Source organism: Harpegnathos saltator, unplaced genomic scaffold (genome assembly GCF_003227715.2).
Source record: "Harpegnathos saltator strain DR-91 unplaced genomic scaffold, Hsal_v8.6 scaffold555, whole genome shotgun sequence".
NCBI classification, from domain to species: Eukaryota; Metazoa; Arthropoda; class Insecta; order Hymenoptera; family Formicidae; genus Harpegnathos; species Harpegnathos saltator.
Window position 1 is genome coordinate 1021222 of NW_020230377.1, and position 12176 is coordinate 1033397.

Consider the following 12176-nt stretch of genomic DNA (forward strand, 5'->3'; position numbering starts at 1 on the left):
TTGATTATTCTACATGTTAATGACACAACATTTCAAATTTAAGATGAATAAGTTCCCTATTTGTATCGGTTAAAAGTTTATTACAAAACAGATATAGCTAGGCGCTAATGTTTTTCATTTATCTGTGTAAATACATAGGAAATAATCTTATTAATGCAGATTCTTTGCATTCACACAATCAATTAATAATGTACAATATATCTGTAGTCTTAATATAATTATCCAAAAACGCCCCTTCTTTTAAAACGTGTATAATTGTACGAATACGCAATTTGTTTATATCAACTATAAACACATTAAATGAGATTGTATAAATAGCCAATATATAATCAGTATATTGCACATAAATAGAAAATTTTGTTGACGTCATAGCAGACTATAAATTCTGTGCCATGTTTATCGTCACAATAGTGAACGATTTTATAATAACAATTCGTTACAATGCACAATGATTTTTGATTCTGTCATATAGAAAGGATTATAAAATATGCAAACAAGAAGCCTCTCACATTTTCTTGCCGGCGTTCTCTACCATCAGAATAAATACAATAACTGCAAACTATGATCACAAAGTCACAATTTGAATACAATCGCATCAGATGCCTTTATTCGGACAATGGATATGTAGGATGTGTAAAAATTCGTTGTAGGGATCTAGCATTATGATATGAATTATATGAGTAGTTTGATTAATATCCAAATTCGTTGATCAATTTGTAAATATCGCGAGAGGCACGTGTTATCCGTTATTTGAGTATAACTGGAGATTTGATTGGACGTTATTTCATCCTTCGTTACTTCTTAATTTTCAATATATCTTTTATATAGATCCCACGTGTCTTTTTTATATTTTCTATTGACTATAGTCTTGGTCGAAATCGCACTATTCGTTGAAATAGAAATTTGTTACACATTTTTTAGAAATTTTCGTTGTAAGCCACATTTTTAATGAAATGGTGTTCGAATGACATCGGCGATTGCTTTGTAATGTGTGACAAGGGTAAAACTAAAAGTTGAATATGATATTAAGTAGTGTTACCTGATCGAGGCTCTCTCATTTATCCAATTTTATAACAAACGCTTCTCCGGGCAAGATGGTAAGTTCTTTAAAGTACACATTTCGATTTAACCTGGAATTCGGCCCAACAACAACGTGACCGCCGTAGTAAAGGGACGACAAGTCCTTCGTGCGCGTCTCGTTGCCAAAATTGGCTACGTATACGTAAGAATTTCTTCGTGGGTACCATCGTTCAATCACAATTATTTCATCTTTCACGTATCTAAACAAAATAACATCGAATTAGTTTTCTTGAAACGCTCCCCCCCCCTAATTGACAAAAATTTCGGATTAATTTTATTCGAAGAAAGAAAAAAAAAGTGAAATATTTCTGGAACAACCGAGTAAAATATTTTTCCTCTCTAATTTGAAATATTCTTCATTGGGGCGAAATTAATAATCACCTTATATTATCTTTTAAACAAATTAAAAGTATTTACTTGACATCACAGTTTGCCGCAATTTGTTTCTCCCTTAATACTGCTTTAACGTAGATCGTTGTCGTTTCCGTCCTCAGTCTTGCCATTTCTGGGATAACGCCTGTCAGACTGGTCTCCAGGGGTTTGCCAGCTTCTGGCAACCATGTGGAAACTCCTACGGACGAAAATCTGCTGTCGGAGCCGTCTTTTCTCTCCCAATACATAGGAACTAGGTTGTGCACGTGCGCCAAATCTTTGTGATCTTGGCACTCGCAGTCTTCGATGCCTATCTGAGCGAATGAAAATCCCACTGATTACTCTCTCACATCCGGGTTGTCTTACGCGAATCAAATGACTGTCCAGCGAACAAAAGATCATTGATAGGTCGTTATTTTAACAATATTTAATATCATATCAATATGTTTCCTATTATATAGTGTTCAACTCAAAAGTATCGTAATATTCAGTAATGTTTTTGAAATATTTGAAAAATGTGAAATGAGAACACTCAAAAGATACATGAAATTAACATTCCACGACGTCAACTTAATGTTCTTCGTTTACTGGACCCGCACTGTAAATCTTTCTTCTCGATCGCGATGCTTTTCGTACCTCGTCTCCGTAGAATATACTGGCTGTTCCAGGCAGCATCATGCCGAGAAGAGAAGCTGCCAGGCTGGCGTTCTTGACACTCATAGTGGAGGCCACTCTACTGGTGTCCACAGTGTCTACAGACCAGTGTATCCACGGGTAAGCCGCTTTTTCGAACAGCATGCCCTTCGTAACGGCTTCAATCTGCGCCTTGATGTCCTTGGTGCCGTTAGTCATGCGAAGAGTCACGTCAATCAGATCTATTCGAGACAGGATGGAGTTCATCGATGTGACAGAAGTGACGACGTTCAAGACATTCGAATGGCAGATAAAGATACCATTCGGACGTAGGAGAGATCTCCAGTATCTGAGGCTGCTGACGAACGCGGCCTCGTGGACGTAGTGCTCCAGTCCTTTCAGATAAAAGCCGTCTACGCCTCTATTTTGCCAGATCCTTATGGCCTCGCTAACAGGATGCCTTTGTTGGTCGTACATGCGATTCGACGAGAGCTCCTGCTTCCTTGCCTCCTCCAAGGACGCTGGTACGGACGACAAAACGTCACGAACAGTTTTGACTGACGTGGACGGTGTTGACAGTATGGCCTCGTGGATCATCGTGCCGACCGTGACGTCCTCCCTCCTCTTCCGGAATACCTGTTCGTCGGTTTTGTTCGTCTTCATAGTAGGCACGTCTTCCTCCGGCTCGCTCAGACTCTTCACGAACGGATACAGCGGAAGGTCGAGTATCAAACTCATATTTCGTCGGTGAATCTCGAGCGCGAGAACGGAAAAGTCCTTGAGCGTGCCTAGGTCTTTGTTCACGTCCGTCAAGTTGCTGATATTCGAGTAATACTCCGGATAATGCGGCGCCGGGAATATCGAGTTCAGTCGGATAGCTTGCACCCCGAGTCCCTTTAGATAGTCCAACCGCATAGTTATCCCGCGAAGGTCGCCAATCCCGTCGCTACTCCTCATCGAGTCCTGAAAGGACGCTGGGAATATTTCGTAGAAGGTACTTCCTTGCCACCACTCCATTGGCGGGTCGCACCTAGTCGGTACACATTGCTGGCGTCAAAGAAATGTTTTCAGGCAGCAAATGTTAAATTAGATGCCTATTTTTATTAACATGCACGATATTACACGAGCAAGGTAATAGAATTTTGAAGCGAAATTAGACGTCAGGAAAAAGGAAATGTCGCGTACTTCTTAGGCATCGTGACGATGACGCCGATGACGAGGGCGGTGCACCCAGCTAGGACCGACATCAACGACCAGAAGCACGTCTTGCGTATTAGCGGCCAATTCCACTTCATGAAACGATAATCCTTGGGCGGCTTCGGCACCATCAGCTGAATTCCAACGAGTGGTGGCTTGCCACCGTTCTCCTGGTTGTAAAACTAAACAGTTACGGCGTGAGTACGTATAGTGATGTTAGGAAGCGAGAAGCGGTGGATTAGTACACGTCAATGAAACTGCTGGAGATCGTTGTATATCCATCATTGCGCATCCACCGGATCCATCTCCGCGATGCGAGGCTGAGGGGGCGCGTGTCAAGTCAATGACAAAACGGGCGTCCGCATCCGGCAAACATACCTGTACCCGTTCGTTCCAAAGCGTGATGATACGATGACGCAACGGAATACCGATTCTAGGGTGACCACAAGAGTCCTCCAAGACGTGTCCTGCTTATCCGCGAAAACCGCTCTTCAAGAATCGAGTCGCGTTTATTTTTGTTCAACTGATCAGATATTCTTTACCCACTATCGTTTTGCAACACTATCGTCTTTACGGTCACCCTAGTCATGTCTTGGTTTGTACTAGGCTTGTGAATGCGGTACCAAGATGTACGTTGTGCAAGACTCAGATGATAAGTCGATGATCGAGATAACGAACTTGACCGGACGCAAGGAGCAAGATGCGGGTATGGCTATGCGGGCACGATCACGGCGCGGCATTGTTTACACGTGATGCATTTAGCGAAGTGCTCCTCATTCGTGTCAGGCAAATGCAAATGGACACAATGCATTAAACAACATCGACGTTGTTTGCTTCTGCGAGGGAGGAGAGGAAAAGAGAGAGGGGGAGAGAGAAAGACAAAAGACAGAGACAGAGAGAGACAGAGAGAGAGAGACACACAGAGAGAGAGAGAGACAGAGAGAGAGACAGAGAGAGAGAGAGAGACAGAGAGAGAGAGAGAGAGAGAGAGAGAGAGAGAGAGAGAGAGAGAGAGAGAGAGAGAGAGAGAGAGAGAAAATAGAATAGAGGCAGAATTTTACAACACGCAAGATGTTAAACGCAATATGCAAGTATAAAGATACAATAAACAAAGACACAAGTACAGAAATCAGTGAGAGACAAGTTAAGTGTCAACTTTTGGTCTCTTTAGTTGCGTATGCGTATGCGTTAAAAGAGACCGAAAGGTCGGCTTCGGAACCAAACAGAATAATTCTCATAATTTATACAAGTTTGCAACACGAAACGAGAGGGAAAAAAACAATTTTGCCATCCTCCATCTCTGCGTCTCAATATAGAGATACGTGAAACTGTTCGGAAACATTTTCCTCTTCGAAAAATGAAGTAGCGAAAAATCGAACGTGATTGACACTTATGATATATTTATATATTTCTCTATCCCCGTAGAGAAAGAGAGAGAGAGAGAGAGAGAGAGAGAGAGAGAGAGAGAGAGAGAGAGAGAGAGAGAGAGAGAAAGAGAGAGAACATATTGTTTCCGCCGTTAGTCCTTATGTAAAACTGATGAAACGTTTTACTCGATTTACGACAGATTTTCCACCAACCGAATGGTCCATTTCCACCAATCATTGACAAAAATCCGAATGGAATCTTGTTTGCGATACTCACTAATGCTTGAGCATCTGGCGCGAGATGCTGGTAGGCAGTATTTAATTGCGTCAACAACTGTGCGCAAACGGGTTCGTTCGTGTCGCTGCTGCTACCGCTGCTGGTGGACTCCACCATCGGATCACGTGAGCTCGGCTCTGAAACAAATTGGGCATGATCGATTCTCTGTCAAACATATTAATTGATATTTCAGGCGAAATGATTCGTTGCCTCTGAAGAAGCCATAAAACAAAATCTCAACGTGTTTTTATTAAGAATAAAATCGTATAGCCGAGTGAGTTCGCAAAGTCCCAAAACAATTTAAAGCCCGAGCTTTAAGCTCTCGCGTAACAATTCCAATTGGAACGACCGTCGATGTAAAAATCGTCACGATTAACTGTCGTCGCTTAAATTGAAATTTGATCCTAGCGCTTCAATAAGCGAACGTCAGCGGCGTGTAACGGCGATTATGTAAGTCCTTTGGCTCGAGAGCGTTGTCAGTGTGTAACGAACACATAAGCACACTTCTCGTTTAAAAAGGAAACAAAAGCTCAGTCAACACGAAGCGCTGTCGGTCAACATGGATGTGTGTTCGAAGTTATAAGATTATTATTGCGGATTAAATGCCGGTACGCTCTTGTAGTCGTAATTAGAATGAATTTTTCCCTGGCAAGAATACGGATTTGATGCGTGAAAAGTTCTTCATTCTCGCCAGTTTGTAACTCGACGATTGTCAGCGTCTCGACACTTCTCGACTGAAAAGAATCAACGCCATACTTGACAGAGAGACGATTGTATCGCGTTTGTGTGCACTACATAGGCTTTCCGTCATTCGCTCGATGAACAGCAGCTTTAGGAACAATAAACGGAGCGGCTAAAAATCTTGTTGCATTACATAATCACGTAATACTCTTTTCTTCAACGGACTGCGTGAACTGCGAGTGATCGAAAGGAACATACCGTCGTTCAGAGGTTTACTCGAACTATTCACGATATTCATGAACGCATTGAGTCCGTCCTCCGTATTAATATTCTCCAGCGTTGGCGTAGGTATCATCTCTAATGGAGTTCCTTCGAGCGCGTTGAATATCGGCGTCGACTGCAGAGACTTATCTGTTTGGATTGGCGGTGGGCTCGGTGTTAACAGGGGACAATCAGATGCTTCTTCATCCTATTAAACGATTAATACATGTACAAAATGTGACAGAGAATTCCCAGAATAGACCTTGCGTATTTTTCTTCGATATAATCTTCGACTCCTCTGAATGTAAAATAAAGTGTCTCGGATATATTCTATTATGCAGACTATTGTGTAGGAAATATCTTGAATTCTTTAAATAAACATTTACTCCATTGAATATTGACAGTAATAAGTAAATAACAATCTGAGTGAAGATCTGAGTAAGGTTTGCTTAAATTTATTAATTTTATGATTGCAAAAATAATAAATGAAGAATATTACGGTAGTAATTTGTAATTAAATTCCTGTCGCGAGAAAACCGGCTCTAAATTGGCCTAAATTTAATTAACTTGTCAAATTTTTACATCTCTGCAAACAGAAACGAGATTGTAGTAGTTCCGACACGCATGGCACAAAAAGAGTGAATGAATCGTTGCAACGAACGCACCTGTTGATCCTGATTTATAAACAGCTGACGGGAATTCGGTGAAGATGGAAGTTCGGTCGGTATAACCACCGATAAAAGACCTTCGGGCTTCTGGATATTCATCTCTGTTACAAACATTACATGCGATGTAATCTAATGTAATTTCTTATTTCGTATTTTTTAGAACTTCAACTTTTAGAACTAAAATAGGATTATCAAGAAATTATCTAAAGTATTGAATAATATTATTATATGCTAAATTATAAACTACGAGTAATCGCATAACAGCTAATATTTTAGGTTGCTATGATCAGTAGCGTATAAATTAATTGTGCATTTATAAATTGACAAAATTGAAAAAAAAAACATTAAATAGTTCTCACGAGTATCGAGCGGGTCTACAGAATTTCTAATTTTTCAAATTATACGTATGAAACACGTTCGCAAAGTAAATTGCCTCGCTATCTTAATTATTGATCGACATAAAGTGCTGCGACTAATAACAATCTTCGGTCACTCGATAAATTTTAACGGCGCTCTTGCTCTTCGCGCAGAGACGCGTTTCGTAAAACTTCTTCTCTGCCTCTGCCTTGCTGAAAGTTCCTCGAAACTTAAATTCATATATCTTCAGCGATACGTATGCCCATAACACGTGAGCTTGACATTTGAAACCGCAAGCAAACGTCGCGGTTTTAAATGTAAAGCGGTGAACATCGCAGTCGTAAGTTAGCCTTGAAGCGTATTGCAGCACCGATCAAAACGATAATTTTTAGGTATCGCGCTCTTGAACGAAATTGCTTTTTCTAACAAAATTAACTGCGTGATAATATATGTTACATCTGCGGTTAACCTTGTAAAAAAGTAAACGACGCACTGAAACGTCTGACGATGTTGCCGCGAGCCGAAGATTTGAAATTGCGAGTGTTAATCGAATACATAGCTAATTTTATGAAATAAATTTGCCTTCTCCTCCCTCTGTGAACATTTTCAAAATCCCGTACGCCGTGCTCGCGGACGTGTTTTACGAAACTTGACACACGCGTTGTCACACCTCATCTATCAGCGAAGAGAATATAATATTGAAACAATTAGAGAAATTCTCCGAATTACATACCGGATTACTTCCTGACGATTACGATGAAACTTCCCCAAACGAGGACGTCGTCATCGCTGCGTGTAGATATATATATATATACACACACATTATACGCGACGCAAAGTCTCAAGTCGCTCACCTACGCGGTTTTCAGCAGATCACGACGACGACGATGTTCGAGCGAATCCCGGTGCAGAGGGTCTCCGTAGATATTAGCGTGGTCTCCGGAGAAGAGGTTTCCGGGGAATCGATTCGTAGACGTGTAGGGTAAGCCAAGTACCCCGGGTCATCCGGTGTAGGGCTCAGCACCCCGTGTTTCCCACGACCGATCGACACAGGACAAGGCGTGTTCGCGTCAATATCGCCTTCGCCGAGAACGGAACGATAGATGCATGCACGTCGGCCGCCTCAAACGTTGATCACCGTCGCCGTCGCCGTCGCTGCCGTAAGTCACTCCGTGTTTGATCCGCCGCCCGCAGTAAACGGGTATCGCAGAGAATCGCGTGTCCCGCCGTATTATATTTAGCGATGCAATATCGTTTCGTTCCCCTCTGGCCGACCGACTGATCGACGTCCGCGCCCTCCGCGATTCTGCGCTCTGCCGACGACGCGGTACGCGCGTGCGGGATATACAGGGTGACAACGAGGATCAGCAGAGGATGTCACCGCTCGCTCGTAGTCCGGGGTAAATTCGAAGAGGCGAGTCAAGCGGCATCGAATCAACAGGTTCATTCATGTCGTAATCTTCGAAGGAAATCGCTCGCTCCGAGAGGTATTCAGCGACTCCGAGGTACTGAAATTTGCTTAGTACTCGCCTGAGAATAGAATTGAAAATTACGTCGAGGTGATGAGAAAATAACTATAAAATCTGTCTTCTCGGACACGATTCGGTCACTTCTCCCGTCATTTCCACGTCATTTATCGCGATTTCTTGTTCCACTTGGGATAGGGATACGAAAATGTTCGGTAAAATATCAAATTTCAAATTATGCAACGTACAGTACAACACATTTCATCATATAATGCAATTCTTTCTAAATTATTATATTACTGTCATAGAAGAAAACAACGTTGAGTCTTGATAGAATAGAGGAAACACAAAAAACAAGAGAGATAAGGAGTATGTATGATCTTGAATTAATACCTTTTTCGAATCACTTCACGCTTCTACCGACGAGACATTAATCGAGATTGCTGGTCTTATGGGATTTTTAGTAATAAAGAAATTCCATTGAACGCTAGCGCCCTCTTAGAAATATCGTGGCTGAAATACGAAGCTGCAGCTCGAAATAAGCATAAATGGTAACAGATATGGAGTAATGGGAAAAAGATATTGGAAACTATCAAGACGGTAACTAACACTTTTATTTAAATTACATTCGAGAGAGGGAAGTGCACATCGGATACATCGAATGTAATTTAAATAAAAGTGTTACCATCTTTTTCTTTATTAGTGTCTCGTCGGTGACCGAGACCAGTCTCTCTTGCGCGGAGAAACTTTTGAAAAATGGCTGGTCTCATGTTTCATCGCGCTCAGTGCGCATGTGCAGTTACTTTAAATTTGCGTTTCCTCTTGCACTCTCTACTTCTGCTTTCTTTCTCCTTTCGAAACTCGTGTGTATATATTTATCCCGTTTTAAGTGTACGAAATGCAATCGAAACGAACAGATCCTTATTCTGTATTTCCGATGCGCCCTCTTTGTGCATTTCCCCGTCGCTGATTCAGTTGATTCGATGTGCGCAACATCGTCTCATTACACGAGTCCCATATCTCGCGGTTATTGATGATTTCCATTTTAGGAAATCTCCTCGTTTCTCCATAGTATGATTGTAAAGGAGCCGAAATCGTTTCTCGCAAATTTCAAATTGAAGAATATCTTCAAGAAGCTCCTGGTAATCGAGGGTGTAATGTTCATTGGCCTATATGCAATCTGGCGTCGCATGAATCACTCACAGGGTAAATTGCTTATTTCGCATCTGCAAGGTTTACGTTTATTTTAGGTTATTCCATCTTATGATCCGTGTCGGGAGCTACACTCCCGTTGCATTCCCATTGATTAATCTTAATCTCCTTGGATTTATTGATCTTTGTCGTACTGTTATATTTTCTATCCGCACCTAAAATGAAAGAAGCAAGTCGTCCAACATTCGACGAAAGATCAGCAAAGAAATGGTGAAATACAAAAAATACCACTAAGAGACTGTATCTCTCTCTCAGCACTTCGATTAATAAAATATTAAGGGATTGATTCCATGAAATTATCACTTCCATTAACTTACATAATTACATAAATGCAGTCAATCAAGTCTATGAACAGTATTGTACAAGTTTCCTTTGTGTTGAAGTCACTCCTTAACGCAATTGCACTCAATAGTTAACTCCTAATATTTTCTACATACCAGATTTCAGGTATTATATGCATAAAAATTATCCAACTATATTAGAACAATATTACCTTATTGGAGAGAAAATATCTGGGGATGATGATGTAAGGAGATTTGATTACACAACCTGGGCAAAATAAAATGAATAATAGATCTTCATGGCGCATATGAAAGTTATAGCATCGTTACTTGTTGGTGGAGGCATATCGTATGGTTTATTTCGTGCTACTATACCTAATGAAAACAATATTATAAAGGTAATAATTTTATAGTTGCAAGATTATAGGTCAGTGATATAAATATCAATATATTATAATATTAATAAAAATGGTCAGAGAGATAACTTGAATATCTTTTTAGCCATTTTTATTGATATTATGATATATTGATATGTTTTTATTAGTTAGGACTAGTTATATAATTCATTTTTAAATAATTATATAATATTTGACTATCTTATGATATTATAGTGTGTGTATATATGTACATATAGATATTAGTAAAATTTTTAAGATATTTAAATTTACAAATACTTAATATTATTTTTTTCTAGTTTTTATTATAGGAATTGTTTCAGCATTTGCCCCCATATTCATCGGAACCACATGGCCTCTTAGAGACTTACAGTAAAAAGGAAAACTCTTCAGAATTGATGAACCTAACGAGACCAAGACGGATTATTCCTGAGAAACAGAAAATTCAGGACAACACGAACATTGGTGGAAAATAGCACTTGCATAGCAATAAAAAATGGATTCCACTGAACTTATAGAAGGTAGTCTACCAGATCGTATTACAAAAAGGGACCGTGAACGCAAAAATGTTATCGAAAGGCGACGGGAGGAGCGGCAGTCTCTCACTGTGGAATCCGAGCAAAGCAGTTATTTCAAAGACACATTTTACTCTTCCTGTAAGAAGATCAAAGATATGCTAGATGATGCGCCCAGTACTTCGTCCTCAGCTCTGCCGGGGATCTTTGAGAAAACCAACAAGGAGATCCAGTTGCTTAAGAACTACCTGTCACAATCGAAAATGTTCTTGAAGGTTTACGATATAAGACGCGCACAAGAGAACTTGCAATTACTAGAGAACCAGGCTTCCGAGATGGAGTTAAAGTTACTGCCTAAGAAGAAGTTTGGATTCAAGAATCGTCGTGTCGTAAAGAAACCATCTGACAAAGGTCATGACATCACGGACGGTCTGAAGGATCTCAAGATATCTGAAGGGATTGTCAACGGTTCAACTAAACAGAACAACAAACTGTTGTCGAGCAAGTACGGTGATAATGCTTGCATGTTATTGGGTAAGACAAACGAGCAACTGGTGTTGGACGCCGAGAACGTGAATAAAAACGATGTCCTGCTGTCCGATCTAGTGCACTGTACCATAAGGATATACGGTACACCTAGTACATTACACATGGTGAATCTGAAACAATGCACCGTCCTGGTCGGGCCGGTGACGTCGTCCGTGTTCGCGCACGACTGCAGCGAGTGCGCGTTCGCCTTTGCGTGTCAGCAGTTACGGTTGCACTCGTCGACAGACTGTACTATTTATCTGCATGTCACAAGTAGGGCGATCATAGAGGATTGTACAAAGATACGGGTAGCACCTTACAACTGGTCCTACGAAGATCAGACGAGTCACTTCAATCTAGCCGGCCTCGATCCAAAAGTCAACAATTGGAATTGCATCGATGACTTCAATTGGCTATCTAGCGAGAAACATTCGCCGAATTGGTCCATTCTCGAGCCAGAGCTTCGTGTGAAAACATGGGATTAGACAGAGTATTTGTGAAAAAACGACGAAGAGCGATCGAAACATTAAAAGCTGTAGTCGAGAGCGTTTTTCAGAAAGCTAATTCTTTTTCCAAATGTTCATACACACACACACACACACAAGCGTCGATGTATTTACGTAAATAAAATTATCCACATGTATACTACGCTTTTTCACACAAAGACGCAAACTATGTAAGTGTTTTATATACTTACAATGTCTAATAAATTTACCGTTTATGCAATATATACGAATACATTTAAATTTTAATGTATATATAACGGTATATATCTTATTTAATTTATTCTTTCTTTCGTATAAATTTCTCTTGTGCACGTTCTTCTTTTTTTTTAACGAAGAATACCCCACAAATGATGAAGTATTGAAGAAATATCGTTTTTCAT

At 40.5% G+C, this 12176-nt stretch overlaps 2 protein-coding genes across 6 annotated transcripts; one reads left to right on the top strand and one right to left on the bottom strand.

Moving 5' to 3' along the window:
* Positions 1-98: 98 nt before the first annotated feature.
* LOC105182242 (maltase A2) lies at positions 99-8138 on the bottom strand. 5 transcript variants are annotated; one of them, XM_025303514.1, is made up of 9 exons: positions 7748-8134; positions 6534-6637; positions 5866-6076; positions 4927-5063; positions 3271-3464; positions 2406-3115; positions 2089-2327; positions 1498-1766; positions 99-1280 (listed from the first exon to the last, which is right to left on the bottom strand). In XM_025303514.1, the coding sequence occupies exons 2-9, from the start codon at positions 6633-6635 to the stop codon at positions 1055-1057; spliced, it is 2088 nt and encodes a 695-aa protein (XP_025159299.1). In that variant the 5' UTR covers positions 6636-6637; positions 7748-8134; the 3' UTR covers positions 99-1054. The 5 variants fall into 5 exon arrangements, with proteins under 5 accessions (XP_025159299.1, XP_011137836.1, XP_011137835.1 ...); XM_011139534.3 differs by having other exon boundaries at positions 2089-3115; positions 3271-3452; XM_011139533.3 differs by having other exon boundaries at positions 2089-3115; positions 7627-8134.
* A 1472-nt stretch (positions 8139-9610) lies between these two features.
* Positions 9611-12020, top strand: TBCC (Tubulin-binding cofactor C). Its single transcript, XM_011139530.3, has 3 exons — positions 9611-9781; positions 10012-10250; positions 10571-12020. The coding sequence occupies exon 3, from the start codon at positions 10744-10746 to the stop codon at positions 11773-11775; it is 1032 nt and encodes a 343-aa protein (XP_011137832.1). The 5' UTR covers positions 9611-9781; positions 10012-10250; positions 10571-10743; the 3' UTR covers positions 11776-12020.
* The last annotated feature ends 156 nt before the right edge of the window (positions 12021-12176 follow it).